Source organism: Bubalus kerabau, chromosome 5 (genome assembly GCF_029407905.1).
Source record: "Bubalus kerabau isolate K-KA32 ecotype Philippines breed swamp buffalo chromosome 5, PCC_UOA_SB_1v2, whole genome shotgun sequence".
Taxonomy (NCBI): Eukaryota; Metazoa; Chordata; class Mammalia; order Artiodactyla; family Bovidae; genus Bubalus; species Bubalus kerabau.
The window spans coordinates 125,861,851-125,876,439 of NC_073628.1; the positions used below are offsets into that span (position 1 = coordinate 125,861,851).

At 53.0% G+C, this 14,589-nt stretch overlaps 1 protein-coding gene across 1 annotated transcript; it reads left to right on the forward strand.

Moving 5' to 3' along the window:
• The first annotated feature begins 981 nt into the window (after window positions 1–981).
• Window positions 982–14,386, forward strand: BATF3 (basic leucine zipper ATF-like transcription factor 3). Its single transcript, XM_055583665.1, has 3 exons — window positions 982–1,186; window positions 3,946–4,050; window positions 13,760–14,386. Exons 1-3 carry the CDS (start codon window positions 1,109–1,111, stop codon window positions 13,943–13,945), a joined length of 369 nt encoding a protein of 122 aa, XP_055439640.1. The 5' UTR covers window positions 982–1,108; the 3' UTR covers window positions 13,946–14,386.
• Window positions 14,387–14,589: the final 203 nt, after the last annotated feature.

The window sequence follows — 14,589 nt, forward strand, 5'->3', positions numbered from 1 at the left end:
TCGCTTGACTTTGCATCTTTTAACTGGCAGGCAGGTGGAGGGAGGAAGCCTCGGCCTCTGTCTGGCACGAAGTCCCGCATCTTAACCTTGTGGGCAGAGCACCCGCCACTTGAACCTTGGGAGAGAAAAAGCATCGGGTCCATTTCACGTTAGCGCGCAGGGTCCAGATCCCCGATCCTGTGTACCAGGGACGTCCCCCCGTGCCAGCCAGGCTCCGGGGAAGCCCAGCCACTGTGAAATCTCCAGGACAATCTTCCTCGCCATCCTCCCCGAGGGAATTCACCCTCCGGGGCCGCCCCGCCTGGTTCCCTCCCACTGCCCCGCGGAACTGGCGAGAGGAGAGAGAAGGTGCTCTCCTCAGAAAGGCCCCGGGGTGCCCCGTGGGTCTCAGGGTACACAGGCCTGCGTCTCCCCGGTGGGGCCCCGGAGGGAGGGAGCGTGACCGACTGCAGCGCAGAGAAAGTCCCCCGAGACTGTGACCCCTGCGCCCGGGCGCGGGGGTGAGGGGGAAAGGCGGGCGGATGCGCAGGAAGGTGCTGCGATGGGACCGGGAAGAAAAAAAACACCGACCCCCCAAACCGCCCACTGGAGTTTCTCAGCCCGAGTTCTCCGAGAGCGGCCGAGAGACGCCCCCCAGGGCTGCGCCGCGCCTCCACGACCGCAACCTGTCCCAGCCTCGCTTCTGGTGGGGGAGCTTCGCGCTCCCTTCTGGGTTCGGAGCCACCACGTGACTTCCACGAAGAAGGGGGGCCCAGCGGAAAGCTGCGGCAGCGGTGGGATTTGGGACCCCGGGGTGCGGCGAGAGGGCGAGGAGAGGAGGAAACGGAGCGGGGGTGGGAGAAGGCGGGGCGGGGCGGCCTCGGGGACGGGAAGGACGGCGCGCTGGGACCGGGGGTGGGGAAACCCGGGCGCCGCGCGGCGGAGCCGGGGGAGCGGGAAGCCCGGGGGGCGGGGCCGAGGCGGCGGCCCGCAGGTGCGGGGGCGCGGGGATGCGTGCGGCCCGAGGGAGCCGGTAGGCAGCGCCCCGCGTGCAGGGCGCGCCGGGCCGCGCGGCCGCTCGTCCGCGAGGCTGCGCGGCGGGCCGGGCCGGGCCGGAGCAGCGCCCGGCATGTCGCAAGGGCTCCCGGCGGCCGGCAGCGTCCTGCACAGGAGCGTCTCGGCGCCCGGGAACCAGGCGCGGCCACAGGTAGCGAGCTAGATAGAGGCTCGGGGGGATGCTCAGGTTGGGGGGAATGGTGGGCGCGCTACGAGGGGCGCGAGGAGGTGGGTGCTGGGGCTCCCGGCTGGGGACTGATGGGAGCAGGGGTGGAGGGCAATGCGGGAGCCGGACGCGAGCGGCGTGGGAGGCGCGCGGGGACCCCGCTGTGCGCCTCTGCCCGGCCGCCCCGAGCGCACGCCAGGTGCCTGGAGCGTCCGGGATGGTGACTGGGCTCCTGAGCCTGGGAGGAGCAGAGGTCAGAGGGCGCCGACGCCTGGTAGGGCTGGGCACTGTCCACGCTGCCCGGCACGTGGGGTCCAGGCCTCCCTAGGTGTCGCCATCCGTGCGCCGCCGCCGGCTGCCACCCCATCGCCGGAGCGCGTGGTCCTTCCCCGCCGCGCCGAGCTGGGGCCAAGGTGTGGAGAGGGGAAATTCCGCTCCGAGGGGCGGCTCGTGCCCAGGCAATCTCAGCATGTACTCTCCTCCGGCGGCCTCCGGAATGGCCCAGGGACGCGAGGTGGCGGCCCGAGGTGGGCAGACTCCAACCTCAGGGCGGGTGGAGAGCCCTCGGCGGGCGCCAGGTCCTCTGCGCTGTCCACCACCGTGTTTACAGCCGCTTACTCGGGGAAACACACAAGGTTGCCGGTAGGAACGGCAGACCGATAACTTCTCACTCAACTACGTTAGGACCGAGTCTTTTCAGGGTTATGCCCTGCTTCTCAGTTAGGTGCCTGGTACAGAATGTCATCGGGTGACGCTAGAGAGTCACACAGCTGAGTCTGGGCCTCAGCGTTGCCACACACAGGCTGAGTAGCCTTGGGGAATCTGCTTCACCTCTCTGAGCCTCAGTTTCTCCACATGTAAAAATCAATATAATATAACTTCTTGTGATTTTTATGAGGACTAATAGAGATATGGTTAGTAATATATGAATATCTCAACATTTTGCTGCTCTCTTTCTGCCTTAATTAAATGTTTCTGCTGGTTCCTCAGGTCCGACCATGTGGTAGGTGATAAATCCAGTTTGGAGTGTCCACTTTTACAGGGCAGGATGCATGCTCCTCCCTTGTGCCTTATGAATCTCCAATGAGGACCAGAGAGGCATGATTTGGTGATGAGTACTATAAGGGACTCAACAGAAAACAGCAGTCTTAACAGAGGTTATTGAAGACACACCATGTGGCGCTTTGGGATAAAATCTAGTTTTATCTTATGCAGCTCCAAGCACTGGGGTGTTAGGATGATCATGGCAGAGATTACTGACCACTGGTTCAGGGCATGTGTCTCTAGTGCCCAAGACAGTGCCTGGCACATGGCAGGTACTCAGTTAATACTTACTGAAAGAATGAATGAATCACACTTACAACAAATGAGAAAATCGAAAAATCAGAGAGTGTAAGTCATTTACCCAAGGCCATATTGCTAGTAAGAGACAAAACCAAGACCCTGTATTTCTAAAGCTAAAGTTCTGTTTGTCAGACTCCCTACTGTGTTCTGATTACCTCCACCAAGACTTCTTTGCCTCTTAAAGACTACATCTTAACATCTTGTGTCCCTTAAACACTGTCTTCAGGCCCCTTCTCTATGTCACATTCTTTCTTCTTTTCCTTTCATAGCTTTATTTTCTTGCATATGCTGAAAATTCTCTACTCACTGTAACTTGGGGAGATATGTATCCTTCTTATTTGGAATATTAGACCAGATAAAATGATATCTGAAAACATCTGTTATTTCATGTTATCAATATTTGCTTTCCATTAATAGTAATAACTGACTAGCTTTCCTGTGTTTGTATCCCACTGAGTTCTTGATCTTGAAACTCTTTAAAGGTAGTATTTCTATGGAATCTTCTCATAGGTCTCTGGGAAGCAAATACTATACCCCTCCTCTGTTTTCTATAACTGGATGAAGTGCTTTTTACCATTGTAGGTGCATTTTTCTGCCTGCCTTTTCAGAATAACTCTTGAAGGACTTGACTGCTGCTGCTGCTGCTGCTAAGTCACTTCAGTCCTGTCCGACCCTGTGCGACCCCACAGACAAATCTCATGTATAGCTAAGAGCTTTCAAGACACATCATCAATTTAGGATTTAAATTGCTCTGACCTGTGAAATAAAATGTCAGTCAAACACTGTTCAAAGGGATGAGCTGCCTGTGGCGTTTAGGACCACTTGGTGTGTTGGGAGAGTTGCATGGTTACAATCAGTAACCAGCGTAGTTGTGATTTGCACACAGTGTCAAAAGTACCTGTTTGTGTGTGTTGGCGGAAGGCCTGGCCCACGGCAAGTCCCAGATAGCAGCCGCCTTCTGCCTTTCCCGTCCTCAGTTGCACACCAGCACCACACCTCTTCCAGGCACACACCCCGTGGGGTGGGGGAAAGGTTTGAGAACGTTGGTTTGGAGTCCAGTAGACGTGAGTTCCACTTCCCGTTCGGCCCCCCACTAGCTGTGATACCTGGAGCAAGTTCCTCAACCTCTCGGAGTTTCTTATTCCTCATCTTTTAGATGGCAGTCTCACCACACAGGTCTCGGGGGTGGCAGGGGCGGGGTAGCAGCTAACCCAGCCATAGCTCATGGCTAGTGCTCCCTCGACGCGGGGCCACTGTTACCCTGCTGATGGAGCAGCAAGCGCTGCTGTGACTGCAATGAACACGGTGATGCTCCACGAGCAGGGCTGGATGAAGAGAGCGGGCAGAGGAGGGGCGGCGAGGGGCCTCAGCATCCCACCTGACCACGACCTTTCCCCCAGAGCCCTGAGGATGATGACAGGAAGGTCCGGAGGAGGGAGAAAAACCGAGTTGCTGCTCAGAGAAGTCGGAAGAAGCAGACCCAGAAGGCTGACAAACTCCACGAGGTGAGCAGGTGTTTGGGGCTGAGCCACGTGAGGGCCACGGCGGGGAGTGGTCCTCTGCCCCTGCAGGGTGGTGGCCGCGAGGCTGCGCCCTGTCATTGCCACTTCGGCCACGGGCACGTCTAATCCCGCTGCCTCCCTCCAGCCCAGCGTTCCGAGTCTTCCCTCTCCGGTGTCTTCATTGCTCCCTCACTGGTTGTATCTCACAGTTCTCTTTTAATTTTAAAGCAAGGAAACTTCCTTTTGATCCTGACTCCCTTTCAAGCTAGTGCCCTGTGTCCTTTCTTTCCCTCCTTTATTTACCTGCTTCTTAAAAAAAAAAATTATTGAATTTATTTGGCAGACAGGATCTATTTTCATGGTATGTGGGATCTAGTTCCCTGACCAGGGGTGGAACCTGGGCCCCCTGCATTGGGAGCATGGACCACCCGACCACCAGGGAAGTCCCTCCCTGCTTCTTAAAAAGAGACCTGCTGTCTCGATGTCCCCAGTTCCCATTTATTTCCCAGGCCACTGTGATATCCTTTCTGGTCCCCAAACACACACACACACACACACACACACACACACACACACACACACAGACATGCAAATTTCCTACAGAAACGGCTCCACTGAGTCCGCTAGTGTCATGGCACTGCCCGGTCCAGGGACCTCATTCTAGTCCCCTGATCCTTGACCTCTCTGGGACCTCTGACAGCTTCTTGGAACATTCTTTCATGGTCTTTAGCTTCTTTATTTTTATAACTTTAAAAGAGTATTTATTTGTATTTATTCCTTTGGCTGTGCCAGGTCTCAGTCGCAGCACTCAGGTTTTTCAGTCTTCATTGCAGCATGCAGGATCTTATAGTTGCAGCATGTGGAATCTAGTTCCCTGACCAGGGACTGAACCCGGGACCCCTGTATTGGAAGTGTGCAGTCTTAGCCAGTGGACCACCAGGGAAGTCCCCCCTCAAGGTCTTTAGCTTCCTATTTCTCCTGACCCTCTTAACCACTTTTTTCTGTTTCTTTGTTCACCTTTCTACTTGTCTGTTTTCTCAAATGTTGGTGCTGACCATGCTTTCAGACTCTACCCTTTTTTCCTCTCACCTGGGAGATTTAATTTATTGATCTGTCAGCTCCCAGCATCGCTTACCCTCAGGTAGGCAGTGATCACTGCAACAAGACCTCTGTCCTGGCCCTAACCCCACATCTGCAGTGCCTGCTTCGAGGCCTCCAAATGGGTCCCCGCAGGCTCCTTGGTGGCAGCCTGGTCATAATAGTGGGATTGCTCATCCTGAGACTTCCTCTTCTCAGCTGTCTTCAAATTGTAATATGAAGCTAATGAACCATCGACCCATCACCCCAATCAGGAACCTGAGGGTGATGCTCGACTCTTTCCTTTCCTGCCATCCCTGTGTATTATCCCACATAATCTCGCAGCCAGGACTCGGGAACCACTCCATGTCAGGAAGTGATGTAGAAGGATCCCAGGATCTGTCCAAGGAATCGATGGCAGCTCTGTGCTCCTCTTTACACAGGATTGATGTGATCATTAAGGGTTTTGGTTCAGCAGTCTCCTGCCAATCTTTCTGGCTGTAGATTGTCTCAGCACGGCCAGTCTGAGGGTGTTGACAGCATTGGAGACTGTGGGGTGGTATGAGTGGGAAATGACTGTCTCTAAAAACCCCTTCACAGTGAGCAGAGAACAGATTTAGAATGCACAGCCTCCAGAGAGAGGAGACCCACTGATGTAAATTCACGGAGGGCCATACATTATAAATGCTAGATTCTTTCTTGAAAGTAGGAAGTCTGCATTGTAGAAAGAGATTAAGACCTTCAAACCAGGGTCAGGGAAAGCCTGTCCCAGACTGGATTGTTCTGTAAAATTCCTCAGAAGAATTGGGATGTCTTTTGCCTCCTTTCTTCCCTCCCCTTGCTCCTGAAGCAAGCCTGGTTCTAGCTTCATGTTACCAAACAACCCCCAGAAGGCATTTGTGGCTCAGTCAGTGCACAGCCCTATGTTCAGAGCACATGCGCCAGCCTGACAGCTGGGCCCTTCCTCTCGAAGAGCTTCTAGTTGGAGATGGGTATATTAATATCAAAACACACCAGAGGATACTCGCTTTTAAGACCTCTGTGATTATGTGTGCAGAGGTGACTAAATGACTTGGATAAGATCTTTTGTGGAACAAGGTCAAGTCGATTCATTCAACAGATATATATTTTTAAATTTTTATTTTTATCTATTTATTTGGATACACCAGATCTTAGTTGCAGCATTTGGAATCTTTGATCTTCATTGCAGCATGCCAACTCTTAGTTGCAGCATACTGGATCTAGTTCCCTTACCAGGGATGGAACCTGGGCCCCCTGTATTGAAAGCATGAAGCCTTAGCCACTGGACCCCCAGGGAAATCCCTCAACAAATGTTAAATAAGAGCCATTGCCAGCAAGGCACTACCACTGGGTCACAAGGAGAGGAATCAGATCTCATTCCTGTCCTGGGGAGGTATAAGAGTCTTCAAGTGAAACTGAAGTGAAAGTTGCTCAGTTGTGTCCGACTCTTTGCGACCCCATGGACTATACAGTCCATGGAATTCTCCAGGCCAGAATAGTGGAGTGGGTAGCCTTTCCCTTCTCCAGGGGATCTTCCCAACCCAGGGATCAAACCCAGGTCTCCCGCATTGCAGGTGGATTCTTTCCCAGCTGAGTTAGGGGATTTTTATTAATTGTATTGATTAGTTCAGAAAGCCTGGAACTTATTCTGTATACCATGGAAGGTAACATGAATACTACAGCTTCCAAAAAAGAGCGGGGTCTCTCTCAATTTCTGTCATTGTGGGATTTGATAACCAAATGAACTTGACGTCTGGGAAACTTAAGGGTGGTTCATCACATTTTCTCCTGCTTAATCCCTCTTAGAACAGTGGGTGGAGGACCCTTCATAGCTTGTTCTGCTATCCATAGACATAACCGTGCCAGCTGCCCTTTCCAGAAACGGGGCTGATTGCTCTGAAACCCAGGGCCTCCACAGAAGACCACGGCCTGCCCTCTTTCTCTGGGGAGCTGCCAGGATGGATCAGGATCACGCACCATGGCGAGTTTTGTTGGGAAACACAGTGTCGAGGAGGCCAGGACAGTGGTTCCATCCGTACCACACAAGCCCTTTACCGTCACCAGCTGCACACAAGTGTCGTTGGTTGCTGGTGGCAGTAGCCACCTTGGTGACTAGTTTTCAAACTTTGAAGAACATCTGCACATTGACAGTGAGATGTCTGCTTCAGACGTGTGGTGATGAATAATTCGTGCTCCAGTGGGTTGCGGGCAGGGGACCTTGCACACTGCTGTGGGTCACAGCTGAAAGCCCCGCGGGCTCCCTGGGGCTCCCGGGCCACGTCTAGGTTGGGAGAAGTAAGAGATGATTGGAAACCTCCTCCTCAGACTCGGAATGCGGCCAGCGTGTTGGGAGACATTGAGGGGCCAAGAAACGTACCACCTGACAGCCACAACTGCCCTGTGATTCCCTGAGGAGAGGAGCCCACCCGTCCTAAGAGTAAAGTAAAGCAGGGTTTTTTTGGCTAAACCTACAACCTGTGGGATTTTAAATTCCTGGACCAGGACTTGAACCCACACTGCTCTGCAGTGGAAGCATGGAGTCTTAGCCAGTAGACCACCAGGGAAGTCCCCTTGAGTAAAGCCTTTATCCCATAAATTCCTCTATCCCATCTGGTGGGCTGCCATTGCTAAATATCTCCATTTAACACGAGCTCTTTATTTGCCTTTCCTGAGCACCGTGAAGGGGAATATTTAGAGCAGGATGTGTTTAAAAATTCCCACCGTCCTCTCCTACCCACTCAGTTCTTGAGCCTCTCTTCCCTCCAACATCCAGAAAGGTCTCCTCTAGTCCCGGCTGTTACAAGTCTCTCAGGCACCCTCCTCCTTCCTCAGCTCTCCAGCGCCAAAGATGGGGGAGCTATCCCATCAGGCAGGACCCCACCCCACCCCACCCACCGAGGGCAGGTTGGGAGGGGCGCCTGGGCAGGCAGAGCCAGGGAGAGGCCAGGCTCACTCTTCAGGGTTGTCTGAGATCCCCCGCGGGCGGGTGTTTCTGGAAGCCACACTGTGGTGACCAGAAGCGGTTCCCAGCATGTATCTGTGTGCCTCACTGTTCACTGTGGCTTTTCAAGTCACCCAGTCAAACCACTTACCCTTCTCTTGGGGATTTTGAGCCCGTATTCATCTCTGAACACTAGGCACACGACCTGGGTCCACATTCTCAGATGGGAACCCAAGAAGACGGTCCGGGTCTCTAAGGCCAGTTGCGAATGTGTCAGAAGTGGGTCACACTGGTTCAAGCCAGGCACCCGGAGATGCAAGACTGAGAAAGGATTTTGAGCCAGAGAAGGAAGGCAGCAGTGCCATCCTCGGGAGCCCTAAATGTCACAAACTGACAACTGGCTTGGGCAATATGACTGTGGTGTGTGTTGCCCTGGTGTTTTCAGATATTGCGTGTTCTAAGAGGATGCTTCATGTCAGTCCTCAGTGGGTTTAGAAAATGATGATGACACTAATCGGTACCGCCCTGGGCTGGTGACACAATTTTTCTGCTGGGAAGCATATGAGCTTAAGGCTTGGGAAGAGACTTATTGTAAAATCCTGAGCTCGAGTAGTCCTTTCCTGCTGGTAACCACCATGGGGGAAATTTGGGCCCAGGCACTGCCAAGCAAAAGCAGAATTTCAATCATTGCATGAGAGCTGCGGCTGATCTTGGGGTTAGGGATCAGGTCCCAAGTATGTATGACCTCGGAAGAGCCGCTGTACCTCTGAGCCTCGGTTGCCTCGCTTGTGAAAGGGGGTCTGTGTCCTCCTGATGGCCTTTCCCTTCCCCTCATTCCCTTCCCGCCTTAGTTATCATCTCTGGCCCCTGGTTCCCACATACCAGTCTTTGCGTCAAAGGCATCTTAGACTCCAAATCTCTCCCCACCCAGACAGCACCTCAGTCCTCAATCAGCCTCTCTTAGGTGCTCAGACCAGGGTTTCTCAAGCACAGTGCTATTGACATTTGGGGTCAGCTATTTCCTCACTGGGTTGGGGAGGGTGTCCTGTGTACCCTAGGACATTGAGCAGCATCTGTGCTCAACCCTCTACCCCCTGGAGGCTGTGGTGCCCCCTTGGCACCTGTCACCACCCAGGCTATCTCCAGCCGCTCCCAGTGTCCCCTGGGGACTGCCAAGATTGCCCCAGTTGGGAATTACTGCCCGAGACAGCTTAATTTCCGAGGCAGAACTTGGATTTGCAGTGATTTCGCCACCTCCCATTCTCGTCTCTGCTCTGTGACTGTGTCCTGCAAATACCCAGAGAAGGCAGCCTGGTGACCTCAAACCCTCCCAGAGCAGGAGACTCAAGAGTCAGCAAGATCAGAGCTAGACTGATCATCTCTTTGAAAATAACAAAGGGTCTAAACTTCTTGGCTTGTCTTACACACATATTAAGTCCAGGTAAGTTTCCCCAGGCTAAAGAGGGTCTTCCTCATTCCCCTCTGTACCCACTCAGTGTTCTCACCTCCTCTTCCCCACTCCCCTTTTTTATTTTTGTGAAACTGGTCTTGCCTGAAGAAGATTTTGACTTCTTCTCTTTTTATTCCCTCAGCCTGATAAAAAGCCCCCTCTGGCAGATTTATGAATAAAACTTAAGTCCCAGAAGAGAAAGTCCCCAGGGAGAAGGCAGCCAGGGGACCTGCTGGGCACCCACTCTGTGGCCTTTCTGAGCGGGGGTTTGGGGCAAGCAGAGGACTTAGGCAGTGTGGCCCCCGTGGCTTCCAGAGGGAAAGCTCAGACATTCACAAGCATCTTGCCACACTGTTCAGTAACTACACAAAGGCATTCGGAATATTCTGCCACAGGAAGGAGTCTGTTCTTTGGAACCCAGTTAAAACCTTAGCTCACTGTGCTGTCCTTAGTCGCTCAGTCGTGTCCGACTCTTTGCGACCCCATGGACTGTAGCCCACCCAGCTTCTCTGTCCATGAGGACTCTCCAGGCAAGAGTACTGGAGTGGGTTGCCATGCCCTCCTCTAGGGGATCTTCCCCACCCAGGGATCGAACCCAGGTCTCCTGCATTGCAGGTGGATTCTTTACCATCTGAGCCACCAGGGATGGGACCATTCAAACGTTTTCTCCATTTTACTTGGAGTGAAGAGCATTTCCAGTTGCAGGATGGAGTGTGTGTGTGTGTGTGTGCACGTGTTGCGCATGCTTGCATACATGCATGTGCAAGCTACCCAGAGCTATAGTCTCTCTCAGCCCTCTGCTGTGGGCAGGCTCCCCATGGTGCCTGTGCCCCCATGCCCTCCTCCCAGCCAGACCCTTCCAGCCCACGGAGGGCCTCTTGCTGCATTAGGAGACTGACTTCTGACTCCAGAACTACAGCTGGTAAAAGCCCAGATGAGAGTGTGGGGAGCTGGAGGTGGTAGGTCTGGGGGAGAGCTGCAGGCAGATGTGGCCAGCTCCCTGGGGGAGCCAGAGTGATCCCCGGACAGCCTGCGGGCACGTGGGTGAGGCCTGCTGCCATGGAGAGTATTCCAGGCCACCCTGAGAGCCTGCCTTGGAAAGACGGGGGCAGAGGGACAGCTTCAATGGCCTCTGCATGGAACCCCTCTGGGGCCCTTGTTCTGAGCGGGAGGAGGGTGACTAGAAGGGGGAGGCAGGGAGGAAAGAAGGTAAGAGGAGACCGAGGGCGAGAGTTGAGGAGTCACTGATGTTGAGGAGTCGTAGATGTTGGCACTGGGGCTGGTCAGAAGGGTTATAGGAGAAGGTAGCAGAGGCCCCTGGTTGCTATATATTTCTAATCTTTGGGGAGAGACTTTATTTACTATAAGTAAGATTGAGCTATGATACAAGACTGAAGAGAACAGATAATGAGAGATGTGGTTTCATTAGGTGCTGTAATCAGGGAAGCCTTCCTGGAGGTGGTGGACTTGAGCTGGGCCCACATTCGAAAAAAGGAAGATAGCTCTGTTGAGGAGAACAGCTTTAGCAAAGAGGGAGAGCTGAGAATTTGCATGTGTCTTCATACTCGTAAGAAGATCAGACTTTTTCCGTAATATTTCTTAAACATTACTGGTAAGATAATAAGGTTGGGTCCCCAGCTCAGAAAATGCATGGTACGACAAAGCCTAATCATATGAATCAACCTAGAAATGGTTGAAAACAGCTTTTCAACAAGATGCAAATGAGACTGTCAGCCTTAAGAAGGTCAGGCTCTGCAAGTGGCCGAGTATTGTAGGACTTACTAATGAAGAAAAAGAAGACTTGCTTCATCAAATGAGGGGAAAACTTAGAGCTGTGTGGTATCACCAGTTCAGGAGCTGACATAATCAATATTCAAAATGATTTTGCTGGGCTGGAAGGTGCCCAAGAAACAGGGTGAAATTCAGTCGAAGTGGATGTAGAGCCCACCCTTAAGCCAAAATATAAAAAAACGGTCGTTCAAGCAAAGACGGAGATGCAGCAGATGCAGGCAAATCCTGCACTTCTCTGCAAGCTCAGGGAGAAGAATCTCTCGAGCGAGCTGGCTTTGAACGTGGGTCCCACCCAGAGCAGACTACCTCTAGACAGCTGCCCTCCGCATGGCCGGGCCCTCCCCAGACTCATGCACTGCACTGCGTTAGGGGAAGTTTGCTCAGAGCCCCTATCAAATGGAACATACATTGGGAATGGCCTCCAGGAGGGCAGAGGAAGCAGAAGTCCTAAAACCCAAGGAGCCGGAAGGACCTGAGGCAGTTGAGCTCAGAGAACACCTAAGGGGAAGTGGTATGAGGCCATCTCACATTTCAAGAACTGTGATGTTGAGAAAGTATCGCACGTACTCTGTGTGGTTCCATAGGTGGAACCAAGCCCAGTAGGTGGGTGTGAAGGGGAGAAGGATTTTAGAGCAGTACAAAGTGGAGCTTTCTAATAGAGCGGTCAGAAGGAAGTATCCTTGGAAGAAGGAGAGAGTCGGATGTGGGAGATGGGATTACACAGGGAACACTGGGTGGGATGGGCTAAGGGCTCTCTGATTCCACCCCTCGCCCCGCCCCCAGTTCTAAGCCTCTGTAAACTCTCATATAGTGGAAACTTATTAGGTGAGTGTTGAAGCAAAGCCAAAGCAACAGGTATTTTTCACTCATTTACTCAGCATTCAACAAACATGCGTTCTGTTCCAGACACTTTTCCGGGTGCTGGGGCTAGAAGAGTGAACCCAGCACAGACCTTCAGAAGCAGATCAGCAGCTAGGGGGCAGGGGTGGCTGACTGCAGAGGGAGATTGAAGGAGGAAACAGAACAGGCTCCGTCTTGAAAGCAGGACTCCATCTTGGGCTGGACTGTGGACTTTGAGCTAGATGCCCAGGATCTATGGAAATGACATACCAATTGGAAAACCAGGCCCCTAGAAGGAAGAGCCCCAGGGCTTGTACCTAGACTCTCCATTGCCTGAAAGAATACCCTAATTATCTGTGTAACTGAATAGAATCATACACTCTATTATGCTTATTGGGGTATGACCACAGGCCTATTGATAATTGTCCACTGTTAACTTCTTAGGCTTAAGGCATATGAATCACAAGTTAACTCTGTATCTTTCTTTTCCTTTGTTCAGACTAGTTTCTGGGAATTTGGGGAAGTGGATTTGGGCATGAACACTTGGAGTATATAAGGTTTTTCCAAAAACTGGTCAGGGTCCTTGGCTGAGAGGAGACTGCCTTGGGCCTGCCGGTGTAGTAAACCGCACTCCACGATCTGCATTTGTCCTTGTGAGTGAGTTTGTTTCCCGGAACGCGTGGCTACAGCAAGATCAGGGAACTTCCAGATGGATGGAGACATTCTGTGTCTCGATCAAACCAGTTGTTTATGCTTGTCAAAACTCATTGAACTAAACACATAAAGTCGGTGCATTTTATTTTATATGAATTATACCTCAGTACAGAGAAGGCAATGGCACCCCACTCCAGTACTCTTGCCTGGAAAATCCCATGGGTGGAGGAGCCTGGTAGGCTGCAGTCCATGGGGTTTCGAAGAGCCAGACACGACTGAGCGACTTCACTTTCACTTTTCACTTTCATGCATTGGAGAAGGAAATGGTAACCCACTCTAGTGTTCTTGCCTGGAGAATCCCAGGGATGAGGGAGTCTGGTGGGCTGCCGTCTATGGGGTCGCACAGAGTCGGACACGACCGAAGCGACTTAGCAGCAGCAGCAGCAACATACCTCGGTAAGGGCTTCCCCCCTGGCTCAGCAGGGAAAGAATTCACCTCAATGCAGGAGACACAGGAAACGGCAGTTCGATGCCCAGGTCTGGAAGATCCCCTGGGGGAGGGCGTGACAACCTACTCCAGTATTCTTGTCTGGAGAGTCCCATGGACAGAGGAGCCTGGTGGGCTACAGTCCATGGGGTTGCAGAGTCGGACCCGACTGAGCAGGTAAGCACACACACACACACACACACCCCTCAATAAAGATGATTCAAAAAAACAAAGCCCTCAGAGAACTTGCGCTCACAGAACCTTTCATCCCGGTGGGAGGGGAGAGACATGAACCAGATGAACAAACACATCCGAGGGGTGGAGGCAGGCACCGTTAAGGAGAAACTGCCAGGGAAGGAGGTGAGCTTTGTGGCCTACAGTTAGATCTGCGGGAGGATGGAGGAAGGGCACGGGTTTCAGGGCCAATTTTGCACCTTTCCTGTCTTCCCAGGAGTATGAGTGCCTGGAGCAAGAAAACACGGTGCTGCGGAGGGAAATCGGCAAGCTGACGGAGGAGCTGAAGAACCTGAGCGAGGCGCTGAAGGAGCACGAGAAGGTGTGCCCACTGCTGCTGTGCCCCCTGAACTTTGTGCCCTTGCCGCGGCCAGACCCCGTGGCCGGCTGCCTGCCCCGGTGAAGCCCAGAGACGGCCCTCCTTGGCCCAGCGAGGAGCCCGACGAGTTGGTGTCTTTCACTCCGCCCAGGAGGAGGCTTCTCTCCACATCTGGGTGCCTGGGTCACCTCTTTGGAGCTCCGGGCTGGGTCCTTGGTGGCCCAGGCTCAGCGTGACGCTCCCCCTCCCCGCAGGAACCTGACTCAGGTCCTCCAGCGGAGCCAGGCCTGAGTCAGGCCGGAGTCGCTGTGCTTCTGCTTTGGCAGCTAGTACCTTCCCTTGCAGAATCATTTCCCCTAGCATATGCATAATAAAGGCATTGTCGGGACTTCCTTGGTGGTCCAGTAGCTAAGACTCCCAGCTCCCAATGCCCCTGGTTCCATCCCTGGTCAGAAAACTAGATCCCACATGCCACAATGAAAGATCCTGCGTGCTGCAGCTAAGACCCAGCTCGGCCAAACAAATAAATATAAAATATTAAAAAAGGCATTGTCTTCTCTCCTTTTGGCCAAGTTCTTGGAATTTAGAGACGCAATACCTTTCCTCTTTCTGAAGAGGTCATCTCCTGTTCCCTCAGGTGGTTTTGCAGCTCCTGGGTCTGATTTGCCCTCCTGGTCGTCACCCCCAAGGACATATCCAAGCTAGGTGCGGAGGCATCTGGCGGGGAT

What these genes read in the sequence shown, in the direction of transcription:
- BATF3 (XM_055583665.1), top strand. Translation starts at nt 1,109, where the DNA reads ATGTCGCAAGGGCTCCCGGCGGCCGGCAGCGTCCTGCACAGGAGCGTC. An exon ending in GGAACCAGGCGCGGCCACAG is followed by an intron (nt 1,187 to 3,945) that starts GTAGCGAGCTAG and finishes CCTTTCCCCCAG; the next exon opens with AGCCCTGAGGATGATGACAG. An exon ending in AGGCTGACAAACTCCACGAG is followed by an intron (nt 4,051 to 13,759) that starts GTGAGCAGGTGT and finishes CTGTCTTCCCAG; the next exon opens with GAGTATGAGTGCCTGGAGCA.